The sequence below is a fragment of the Dinoponera quadriceps genome, unplaced genomic scaffold, assembly GCF_001313825.1.
Source record: "Dinoponera quadriceps isolate SergipeBrazil2010 unplaced genomic scaffold, ASM131382v1 scaffold628, whole genome shotgun sequence".
Taxonomy (NCBI): Eukaryota; Metazoa; Arthropoda; class Insecta; order Hymenoptera; family Formicidae; genus Dinoponera; species Dinoponera quadriceps.
In genome coordinates, this window is record NW_014554836.1 from 1,679,712 (window position 1) to 1,692,317 (window position 12,606).

Consider the following 12,606-nt stretch of genomic DNA (forward strand, 5'->3'; position numbering starts at 1 on the left):
GAGAGAGAGAGAGAGAGAGAGAGAGAGAGAGAGAGAGAGAGAGAGAGAGAGAGATATAGATAGATAGATAGATAGATAGATAGATAGATAGATAGATAGATAGATAGATAGATAGATAGATAGATAGATAAATAGATAGATATATAGATAGAGATAGATAGAGAGAGAGAGAGAGAGAGAGAGAGAGAGAGAGAGAGAGAGAGAGAGAGAAACGCGGACGCGAGTCGTCGGTCGTGATTTTTCTCTCGGGACCCTCGGCGCGGTTTTTCTTTTCTTCTTTCTTCCTGTCTGTCTGTCTAAAGTAATATATGAGCAGGTAAAGCCATCCTCCCGCCATTACCCATAATACAACGGGCATGCGCGGTGTAATTGACAATTTCGCGAAGAAAGACTCTTTTTCTTTCGATCTTCCAAAAACATGCCGACCAGCGCTTGAAGTTCGCGCTATGCGTTACGGGATCATCAATGGGACTTGAACCTGTTCCATATTACTTCACGTCTGTCTACGTGTGTGTCTCTCTCTTCCTTTCTCGCGCGCGACGACCTCGTCACGATCGGGAAACGCGCGCGCGAGAACACGTATGTTACCCGAGATTGCGAGATTGTCGTCGGTACCTTTCTTCCCCTGTCTACTTCTTCATCTTTTTTTTTTCCGTTTTCTTTTCCTTTTCCCTTAAGTTACACGGTTATCTTTTCGTATATCTTTGTATCGCGCTGCCACCTCCGGTGCGCGACGAGAGATGCCAGTGCGTGGTCGTAAGTACTGGTGGGGGGAGGACGGGGGACGAGGAAGAAAAAGCGCGAACAACGTGTCGTTACTTTCGCCGCCGCGAGAAGAGAGAGAAGATGGAAAATCAAAAAACAAACAAAAGAAAAAAAAAACGAACCAAATACTTGCGGCTGCTCTAACAGAACGCTCGCGACGAAATCGAGCGGAAAAAAATATACATACATACATACATACATACATACATACATACATACATACACACACACACATACATACACACATACATACATATACATATATATATACATACATACATACATATATATATACATATATATATATTTAAGCATCGTCGCGGTAATATCTAGAAACTACACACTAACTGTCAACTACGCCGCCGCTGCGACCGTCGCGCGCGGAATTCGGATCCCGCGATAACTTGACTCGCTTCCCAAGAAAAAAAAAAAAGAGAAAAAAGCAGCCAGGAATAGTCCCGCGCGATTCCAGCCAACGCGGAGGAAAAGGAGCGCGCGTTCTTTTCGCCCACGACGCGCGCGAAATCCTTTTCCCCATTTGGCTCCACGCTTTTCCCTCTATTCCTTTCTCTTTTACCTCGCTTTTACCACGTTTCCTGTCCGCGATTCTTATCCTGCGATTCTTCGGTGCGACTGACTTTTCTCTCCGACCGTTGTGCTCCCGCCGTCGAATCGAGCTTCTCGCGCAGAGAGATCATTGTTATTATTATCATTCGTTTGATCAACGGGAAGATTAACCCTCGGCGGCACAATGATGAAAGGTAAGCCAGAAAATGATAAAAGGAAAGGTGAATTAGAACGATTCGGGTGCGTAGTGCGACGATAATCGCTCGATTATGTAGTAAGCACCAGCAGATTCGAAGATTTCGAAATTACCATAATTATATTACGCTATCATAGGTCATCATAATGCCGATCTCCTCGCGAGACGAATGCCAGTTTGAGCGCGCAACGCGCGATCAGCTCGACGACGACGACGACACGACGACCTGATCTTCTTCTCGTAATAATAATCACAATATATAGTACGCAGAGATGCGCGCGAGAAATTACGTCCCGAACATTAAGAGGATACAGGATGATGGATAAGCTTGACGAACGGGGCTGGTGACGCGGACGGCGAAGGTGGTCGGCTGGTTGGTGAACCGATCGAACGCGGGATGCTGTTCCAGAGTCCAGGTGTTAGCACGGGGCGAGTGGATATCCATTGTTAGCACTCCAAGCCTACAGGCCACGGGCAACCGGGGTTAACAAGAAAGAAAAGAAAAAACAGTTTGTTAGTAATCTGATTATATGACTGACCGACGCGCGTTAACATTAATTAACTAGTATAGCTCGCCAGCTGAGAGAGATACGAGTTAGTGTGAAAAGCAACGCTTCTGTGTGTGTCCGTCGTCCTTTATACGTATAAATGATATGATATCACATATGATGATATAATATCACGCTCTGTCATGATACAATATGATGACGTCGTCGTGATGTGTACAGGGCGAGACAGTAATATCTTGAATATCTTCGAAGAGTAAGGCCTCACTTCGTCATCGATCGGATGAAGATGAAAGTGATTCGCGTTCATTACAGAGGATGACCACGAATGGTATCAGTGCAATTGTTTTCGTTCAGATAAATCCATCTCCCGCACATCTCGAAGATATTCAAGGCGGTATTTCATCGACGGTTATCGCCTCACCCTGCACGATGGCATCATCATACATATGATGACATGATATACACAACAATCATGAAACGGTAGTATCGGTGCGCCGATTAATTGGCAGTTAAGTCTCCTCAAGAGCGGAAAATCTCTCGTCTCTCGATCCCCGATGATGCAACCTTATGTCACACGTGCGATTATTGCCTTCGCTCGCGAGAGATGCGATCGCGAGCACGGTTAGCGACTTGCCAAGGGGGAACCGAGGCGACGCGAGTCCGCGCGACGAGAAGCATTGCTTTGCACACCGGCACTCGTTGCTACTTTTGTTGTAAAATATTATTATTAGTGTGTGAAAGCGTCTCTCTCGGACCCGATAAACGCGCCTTGTCCCGGCGACAAACGAGATTACAATCTAGACGATACATACAGGGCGTCTCGAAGTTCACGGTAAGCGTTTCGACAAGAAATTCTTCGTATTCGATTTTCAACAATAAAATCCAAGACAGTTCCAACACAAAAATATCGAGGGGAGTCATTAATTATTGTACAGTAATTTTTCGATCTTCAACATATCTCTGTAGCTGAGCCTCGAATTAAAATTCCGTCAAATTAAAGACCGTCTGAAATTAATCGGGGAAAATAATTTTGTCGTCTGTTTGGTCGCCCGAAGCTTCATTCGCGAAAAGTATCGATGCTCGACATCTTCGTACTTTCGTGTCTTAGAATGCTGCCAAGTACTTATTATTAAAATATTTATCGTGAACTTTGAGACACTCTATAGATGTGTGTGTATGTGTGTGTGCGTGTGTGATGAGTGGTGTGAGACGCGTGAAGGATGTCTCGCGTCGAGCTTCGCAAGCCGGTGTCACTCTCGGTCGTCTCGCGAAGCAACGACGACGATGACGAATGACGTCGCTCGTGTACCTTCCCCGCGCATAGGACAGTCTTGACAGTCTTGATGGACGTCACTGCGAGAAAACTCCCGCACGCCTCGGGATGGATGCGTCTGATATTGTTCCGATGAAATGCGCGTTACCAAATTGTGAATACGATAAATATAGTTTCAAAGTTTCGGAAAAAACCCCGTCTATTCTCAAATTTTCCCAGGATTTTTTCGTTTATCTTCTTTAAGAAAGAAAAAAAACACGACCGGTTTACACTGAACACGCGCGAATTTTTGTAATTTTTAAAATTTCTTCTGAACGTCCCTTGAATTATGGAGCAGAAACCGCAGAAATCCGCGGGAAAAGGTACTTCCTTTTCTTCGAAACTTCAAAACTGCAACAATAGATCTCGTCAAGTTGTCTCGATTACTTTCGCGTTCTCGAAATGTTCATCGGGAGTTTCTCGTTTCAAAAGGAAGTCCGATGGTACCTTCCTACCTCTTCACTTCGTACCGGTGCATCCAGCCCGCGCGAAACGGCGTGTGCTTGAAACGTGGCTGCCTGTTTACACAGAGCAGACACGGCAGGAGATCGCGCGAGTCAAATGGCGGGAATCGATCGATCGATCACTGGTTAATCGCTAATTCGTTACACACACGTGTGTGGTTACTTCCGAAACGGTTACGACAGAGTGAATCCCGGAGAGACGGGGCAGCTTGCTGGGTGTGCACCTGCCACCACATAGCACAGTCGCGAAATTACGCCGCGGAATTTGGACGTTTGTTGTTACGTGTGATAGTAGTAGTAGTAATAGTAGTAGTGGTAGTAACAGTAAGTAACAGTAGTAGAGTAGTACGACGGTGTATTATATCGCTATCGCGAATTCCGCGGGATCGTCGTCGAACTTTTAGTGATTAATGTCCCATCAGCAAGCAAGTGTCAGAGGCTCACGAGAGTGTTTCCTTCCGTTTTCTCTTTACCGTTTTTTTTTTTGCCGTGTGTGCCATTTAGGACAGATATGTACGTCTATGTATGATACAAATTCTAGGCGTTGTTTTTCAATCAGAAGCGTATTATTAATATACAATATTAAACAGATCATTTGGTAAACGAGTGTATGACGTATCGTGAGTGCTGGGTGAATCGTGCGGACGGACGGCGGAAGATTCGACGGGAAATCTTGGAAAAAAAATATTCGGGTATCTGCGAGAAAAACATCGCGACCGAACAGTTGTCGAAGCTACTTCAATGCGTTTCTATTCTATCAAATGAAATGATATTCGATACTAAAGTATTTATATTTATATTAAATAGACCCAAATCAAACAAACAAAGGTATGCTAAATCCAAAGAAACATTTTTCTCCGCGCGAGGATAAAATTCCGCTGAAAAAATGCTTCCGGATGAGATCCGTCAAGCTTCGAGACTATTTTTCATCTCAGCGTAATAGTTATTATGATAATGCATTGGTTAAACGCAGCTTCCTCGTAGAACCTTCACACCGATTGACCTGCGACTTGTGGGATACTCTTTATTTACATACGCGTCTGTCCGTGTTTTGTGTGTCTGTGTGTAATTGTTTTGTAAATAGCAATTAAATGCGGCCGGATAAATAATCATTTTGTTCTCGCGCAACGAAACAATGCTTCCTTTCAATACGGACCGGGATAAACGCGATAATTGCTAAATCCGCGCGTTTTACTCTCGCCGTGATCGCGCTGAGAATAACGTAATTGCGTAATTGCGAAACCGGAACTTCCTCGCCGACGATGCTGCGGTCCCTCCCGTTCCCAGTTCCGCAGAATAGACGTAGTTTAAACCACAAAAATTAAAGAAAAAGTTTATTCGCACGAGCGTGTACACGCGATTCTACCGTGAAAACAATCCACCGGGGGAAGAAATGGTTCGTTGTAGAAATTACAGCGCGTGCAAATTCTATTTTAGACGTTCTTAAACGGCGATTTTGTGCATCTATTTTTCCGGTCTTGTTGAAAATAATTTATATCACGTACGTGTGTTATTGTCGATTTGTGTGTATTATTTGTGTATGTGTGTGTGTGTGTGTGTGTGTGAATTGTTAGTTTATAAATAAAGATGGTGCAGTTGTGCGACCTATGTAATTGGTGAAGTTGCATCTATAACGAGGAATGTCAATCAGAATTATGAAAAAGAAAAAAAAAAGAAAATACTGGTTAGTGATAAAAGTACGTAAAAAAGGACGGGAGAGATATATGCCGTCTTTTTCTCTTTCTGTTTCTCTCTGGCAGCATTTGTCGCGTCCCCACGAATTACACCGTTTCCTCTTTATCGTCCCTTCGAACGGTTCGATCGCGGACAAATTACACAAAACGTTAAATTAAACAGAAATAATTGAAAACACCATGGTTCGGCGCATCATGACAAAAAGCAAAACAGACATTTTGCCTGCGTGATTTCTTTCTTCGCGTTTTGATTTTATCGACTTTGAAGTGAAAAACCTCGGTTCTCATTAATAATAACGACGACATTATTATCATGCGATCAAGCGATATTATTATCATGATACCGTTCGGATCGATGTAATTTATGTGTGAACCTTCGCATCGTACCGCGTTACCATTCCCTCAGAGGGTTCATCCACGAGAGTAACCGATCCTTTTCGCGGACAATTGAGTGGCAAATGATACAATCGATCGTCAACGTAACAATTTTTTAGTTGCAACGATTGTCTTTCGAATTCCTAACGCGAGGACTATTCTTACCCGCGAGAACAGCCCGTCATGCCGCGGATGGGCGACTGTCCGGGCCGGTGCTTGCTTGTAACCGAGACACGTGTGCAAGACAGAGAAGGTGCGCACCCACGTTTACGTTTTGTGTGTGAACCAAGATGTGAAGTCTCGTCCGGTAGATCCGGGAGGAAGGAAGGAACAGACAGGAAGTACAACGCGACATGTACATCTCATCGTACACTAGATCAAGAGTTACACGATTTTCGGCTTTATACATTATACACATAAGGTCGAAAGTCGCGTAAGCAACTCAAATTACATCGGTGAGACATACATGATGCAGGATGAGTTTCGTTAGATGTGTCGAGAATATTCTTCTAAGCTACCAAGTTGGTAGTGCTGTAATTAACTTTGCTGAATTCCATAAAAAATTTTCAATATATATATTGAAAATTTTTATATACATATACAATTAATTTAATTGATTTAACACGTTGAGTGCCACGCTGATTTCTACTATTCGTACGAATATCTAACTGATCTAACTGATGATTAAATCACTAAAACCGCAGTAAATAAATATAATTCAAGATACATATATTTCTTACTTTGTTTCATTGGCTCTTTATTTGGCCGTAAGGCCCATCTGGATGTAATTAATTATATATCATACGTAACTTAATAAAACGCAGTAATATCACAGTACCAGTCACCGGTGAGCCCCACGGCATACAACGTGTTAAATTTAACTAATGAAAAGTTAATAAATAAATAAATAAAATAAATTAATAAATACCTATTATTTCGTCTAATCTCAGAATTTTCGTTTAAACTTGAAAATAATCTACCGAATATAATTAAATTAATTTTCTACCAAAAATGCTCAACGGTATAAAGATCAGTAAAGATGCTGATGGGAGCAGGGTAGATGGAAACCACAATATCAGCTGATCCACTACAGAACCCAGCAGCTTTGAGACGAATATATTTTCGACACATCTAACGGAACGCGTCCACAATGCGTGCCGTCTGTACCGGACAACGCGAAGAGATGAAAGTCCTAGTTCTCCGTCTCTCTCTCTCTCTCTCGGACCTTCACTCCGCGTCACTCGGTACGGACGTCTCCAGGAAGACGTTTTCGGACCTAAGAGCGGGGGAGTCACGTCGAGGGCGCGATCACTCGCGACGTGAGTTCGAATCTTACAAAAGAGAGCATCGAAGGAAAGTGATACGAAAATAAATATAAGAAAATAAAATTATAAAGAAAAACCTACAAATATAAAAAAAATCTGAAACTAGGAGGACCCTCACAAGCCGCTCGACTTCCTCAGACGACGCGTCGACTGGCGACTTCGCCAGCCTCGGTGCCGGAAACCTGCGTCTTTAAAAGTGCGTCAATCGCATTTTCGACTTTCCGAATGACGACGACGCGGCGCGTTCGCGCTGCGTGGTCCTCCTCCGGTTGCCTCTCTCGGACCCCGAGAGGTTTTTCCCTCCCACGCAATCGCCGCTCCTTTCCCTTCGGCTTCTTTCTCCCGTTCTCCGTCCAATTATCTCTCGACGTTGAACCTGCCATTACGATTATAATGCGAGCTGCAACGCCGGTTTCCGCCGCGGCGTGAGGTCTGAGGAGAGCTTGTTTGCTAACGGGAGGGCTGAGGCGCAGGGGAACACGCGGTTATTGCGACGTTAATCATCCTCCCGTAGGGAAATCTACGTGCCACGTGTATGCCGCGTGATGGTTCGTTCTCTTGAGCTGAACCGGGATCGCAACTCAGACTGGAGAACGGTAGAAAAACGTGATAGCGTTAAGATAGTGATTATGTCAAATAACACATTTCTTTGTATTTTCATCCGATCATTACGACAGTTGTCATAAATTGTATAAATTACTTGAGGCAAACTGTGCTGGGAAAATATTGGCAAACTTTTTGGTTTCACTGGTGGAACAATGTTTAACGCACAATGAAATAAATTTTCCTTAACTGAAAACGAAATATTACTCCCTCTAAATAATACTGTCTTTTTCCATCAAACAACATAGTTTAATCTTGTGAAACAACAATGCTTTCACTTCAACGAAATAATATTTGACATTAAATTATGTTGTTCATATCAAACAAACGAAAGTCAAACACGTTTAGAGGAAGGTGCTTGTACCTTGGACACACGTCTGATTTCAGCGCTTTATCTACTAATTATTTTCGTTTTGTTAATGTGATGTAATTCATTGCGTTTGCCGTCAGAATTCTTATCTACGGCGGCAAACACCATGAATTATCACATTAGCAAAACAAAAAATTGATAACGCTAAAATCACTAAAGTGGTTCCAAAGTACAGCACCTTTCCTTATTAAATCCAGAGGAACATTTTTTCCGTTTACTAACTCGAAATCCACAGCAGCCAGTTTAACAAATTATTGCTCTAAGTAAAGAGAACTGTACTGCTGAAAAGAACAGTGAACATGACGTCACAAAAAAAAAAAAAAAAAACGCTTTAANTAATATACACATCCTGAACCAGTGCGGGCTATCGATTCAGCTGAAAAGGACAAACCGGTGGACAAAAGTGCGCACGTGTCCGTGTCCATGTGTGTACGTACGTGTACGTGTGGTGCGTGAGTGTGTGTATGTATGTGTGAAAGAGAAGTGAAGCGCGATCTCAGCGAGAAACCGATGTCGATCAGCGCGGCGTCAGGTATACAGGACGAGACGTACGAACGCAACGCGAGATCCGGAGGAACCCGGGCGCGACGGCCGTCACCACGCGAGACGCGTCACGAGAGCCTCGACGGGAAGGGGACTCCCGGGGTCACTCGGTCGCGTCACCGAGTGACGCAGCGTGCAAAAATGCGTCGGCGTCACGCGAATCTCTCCCTCTCTCTCTCTCTCTCTCTCTCTTTCTCTCTCTCCTCTCTTTCTCTCTGCAGGAACGCTCATTACCTGGAAATTCCGCGGATACGAGAATACATATAAAAATATAGAGAAATAAATAAGAGTGCGAAACACAACAGCGACGACAGAGTTGTCGAATTGGAGGCGACACGTCGCGACCCGCTGGCTCTCCCGCCCGTTTCTTCCGCGCGTTCCCGCGAAGAGGAACCTCTTCGGACGCGACACCGAGAGCAACCACCGTGCTCCGCGAGAGGCTCCAGGTCGAGAAGGAAAACACCTGCGGCCGCTCGAGGTCGACACGTTGCGCGAGTATGTCTCGTCGTGGCGCGCGTAAACGGCACGCGCGGAGGGTGGGGGGAAATAAAGAAAAAAGAAAAGAAACAATAAAAAGAAAAAGAGGATGTGTGTAAAAAAAAAAAGAAGAAAACGAAGTTTCTTATGTGCAGGACTAACCTTTCCGCGGTGGCGCGAGAACGGTGCTCTCTCTCTCTCTCTCTCTTATTTTTGTCTTTCTTTTTCTTTCTCTCTCTCTCGCTCGCTCGGGGGTCGCTCGCTCTTTCTCTCTCGCTTTCTCTTTCTCTCGCTCTCTCTCTCTCTTTGCGTGTCGCACTGTCTCCGTGTGTTCACGAGAGAGCGCCGGCCCTTTGATAAGGGTGTTCGCGAATCTGACCCAGGTGCCTGCGCTGCTTGGCAGCGGCCGCTGCGCCTGTCGCCAAAATACAAGCATGAGTAGTGCGTATGAGAGCGGCCTCTTCCGCGTGCGCGAGACCCGCGCACGCCGTGCTCGCTCTCTCCCTCCCTCCCTCCCCCCTCTCTCTCCCTCTTTCTCGCTCGCTCGCCGCCAGTTATCCTCTACAAAATCTAGAATTCTTCACACGCTATTATTAATGTAAACAGAAAAGAGGAAAGAATAAGAAGAACGACACACATACACACCAAGGAGCCCGTTCCACGGAAAAGAATGAAGGGGACGGGAGGGTGGAAGAGAGAGAAAGAGAGAGAAAGAGATGTTCGTGAGAATCGCATCTTTTTCCAGAGAGAATCCGAAGCTCCGGATCGCGAATTCTCACAAATATCACATGGATTGCAGCTCATTTGCTTGTTATTTTCTCTCTCTCTCTCTCTCTCGAAATATCCCCTCCTCCTCTCCCTCCTTCCTCTTTTCTTATGAAACGGGTTCCGACGGTGCCGACGCGAACGACTCGCGTCGGCACCGCCGATTAATACGCTGCGATCGCCTGGGGCGCGCGACCGTCGCCGAGGAGGCCGCGAGAGAGTGCTTCACTGCGATCGTCATCTCCGGGGGACGGCTGGAACGAGCGGTCGGCTGCACGAGGAGCCGCCTCAAATGCGCGACTCGCGCGGAATACTGTTCGGTAGACGCGACATGTCGAGCGAGGACGAGGGAGGGACACTCCGCTCCGTCTTCTCGCACTGTCCGTTCGAGACTTAAAAATCGCGAATGAGAAATTAGAAACGCGGAAAGAGAGAAAGGGAGAGACTTGAAAGCCTTGCTCTCTGTTGGAGCTTTCATTTTGATCCGTTTTCTGAATACACGTTTCGAGTATATCCGCTTAGAAAGACTCGATGGAAAACGTTCCGATGTAACTGAACGTTTAATTAAGAAGGTTCGAGAATTTGACGAAATATAAAAGATTGACGTGTGACACATGCATGATACGAAAGTTAATTGAACTAACAATGCGTAACGGAAATCCCAATAATTTTTACCGTGTCGTTTCCGAAATATTTAATTGTAAACTTGTACGTGTGCAAGTAGAGAAACTTCATGAAACCTCATCAAACTTCTTTTGTCACGCACGATTTTGTTTGATAAATAGTATATTTGCGAGAACCTCCTTAAACCGGCAGATTCTGCTCCCCAGTTCTATTAAATTTGCGAACCGTTCTCACACAAGTTATACATAAGATGATTTTTCTATTTCGTTGAAAAAAATTCTATAGTAAAAAAAAAAGGATGCAACGAGACTAACGTTTTCCTTCTTCTGTGGAAACGGATAAAACGAATAAACGGATTTGAGGTTGGCAAACGGATACGCGTTATCAAAAGCATGTAATTACAATGTAATTACTTTGTTACACGTATCTGTAAACATGCTAAATGCACGTTTGAACGCGTAATGATAGACTAGTTTCTCATAGTCGATTTTTTCCTCTCCCTCTCTTTTTTTCTCGTTCTTCCTCACTATCTCTCTTTTCGTCTCTCGCGGCTTACGCTCGGTCGCGCTCCTCAGGCTCTCGTAATACGATGGCAGCCGGGTGAGCTTGCTCGTCCTACCAGAACACTCTGTAAGAATACTGTAAGAATACATCGTCAGTGAAATCGAGTGCGTTGTCCCTGAAATTGTTTACATTAACACGTTTTCGCCAGCCTCGCGTGAGAGGTGAGAGACACGGCTCCGTTGGAGTGACACGTGCTTGTTTCTTTTGCTTGCTTACTTTAACTTACTTACATGCTACGTTTGCTAGACGAGCTTATCGTATAATATATGTATATGTGTAAATATATATATATATATATGTAATATGACATCTCTTGTTCGCTACGCGACGCGCTTATAAATTATACACGATTCGCGTTCCGCGCGTTCGCGCATACGTTATTATGTATTATTTATATGTATGTATATATGTATATGTGTATATATAAAATTCGTTAAATACTCGAGAGACACAAATAATCGTCACCGGACTGTTCGCTAGTACTCGTCTCCTTCGTCCGGCTGAGACGCCGCTTTTGATTCTTGTCGAGAAATCAGGTAATAAAAGTCTTTCGCGTGTGTGATGCATCAAACTTAAGAAAAAAAAAAAAATGAACGAACAAAACGGAAGAAGAAACACGACTTTTTACCGACTCGGTTCCTACTCGATTCCTAAACAACAATGAGTATTGAGATTACACCTACCACCCGTTGTTTCGGCCCTTAACCTCGTATAAATACGTATATAACGGCTAAAACTTTATAAAAATAAAATTAAATAAACATACAAAATAATATATATATATATATATATATATGAGAGTATGTGTGTGCGTGTGTGTGTGCGCGTGTTCGTGTGATATAATATATATGTGATATATATTATATAATTCGCGATAAAATATACTTTAATATTAAAGACTATGCTATCGAAAGTATTGTGTATATAGAAAATATATCTTGAATATATAAATATATATATGTATATGTGTATATATTATATATATGTATATGTATGTATACATATAAGCGCTAATTTTTCATTGTTCAATTCTCCATTTGCCGTGCTCCTGCGGGGCGGGGCGTGGACGCGGACTCGAGGACGAGAAAAGTGAAAGAAAAAAAAAAAAAGAAAAAAAAATACTTTAGAACGCATAGTCTTTCCCGCTCGTCATGAGAAACCACTACAAGTAAACGCTAGAACCATCAGTCCACAAAATATTGTTTGGTCCCTGGGGTATATTCTCCCTCCACCTACTGTCTGCCTAAAAAAAACGTCCTACGTGTATATCGCGTACATACATGTACTTATAGTTTACATAGACTACCTATCACCAGCCATTGTAACATTTGTTGTATGGCGTGTCGCGCGCGACAGATCCCGATCCGATTTTGCCGATTCGATCGAATTTCACGAGACGACGACCACCTCGATTGGATTCCTCTTCCCTCTCCATGAACGCGCGAATTGCGAG

The 12,606-nt window shown here is 43.8% G+C and overlaps 1 protein-coding gene across 4 annotated transcripts in view; it reads right to left on the bottom strand.

Moving 5' to 3' along the window:
• Nucleotides 1-514: 514 nt before the first annotated feature.
• LOC106742259 (protein held out wings) overlaps nucleotides 515-12,606 on the bottom strand; it is a 49,839-nt gene continuing 37,747 nt past the window's right edge. For 2 of the 4 annotated variants that reach the window (XM_014615014.1, XM_014615015.1), the window contains exons 7-8: nucleotides 9,363-9,615; nucleotides 515-1,989 (exon numbers count right to left, since the gene is read on the bottom strand). In XM_014615014.1, coding sequence (XP_014470500.1) covers nucleotides 9,533-9,615 — 83 coding nt within the window. In that variant the 3' untranslated portion in view covers nucleotides 515-1,989; nucleotides 9,363-9,532. Of the gene's footprint in view, nucleotides 1,990-9,362; nucleotides 11,229-11,981; nucleotides 12,397-12,606 lie in introns of those variants that run through there. The other 2 variants (XM_014615016.1, XM_014615017.1) reach the window with 2 other exon arrangements.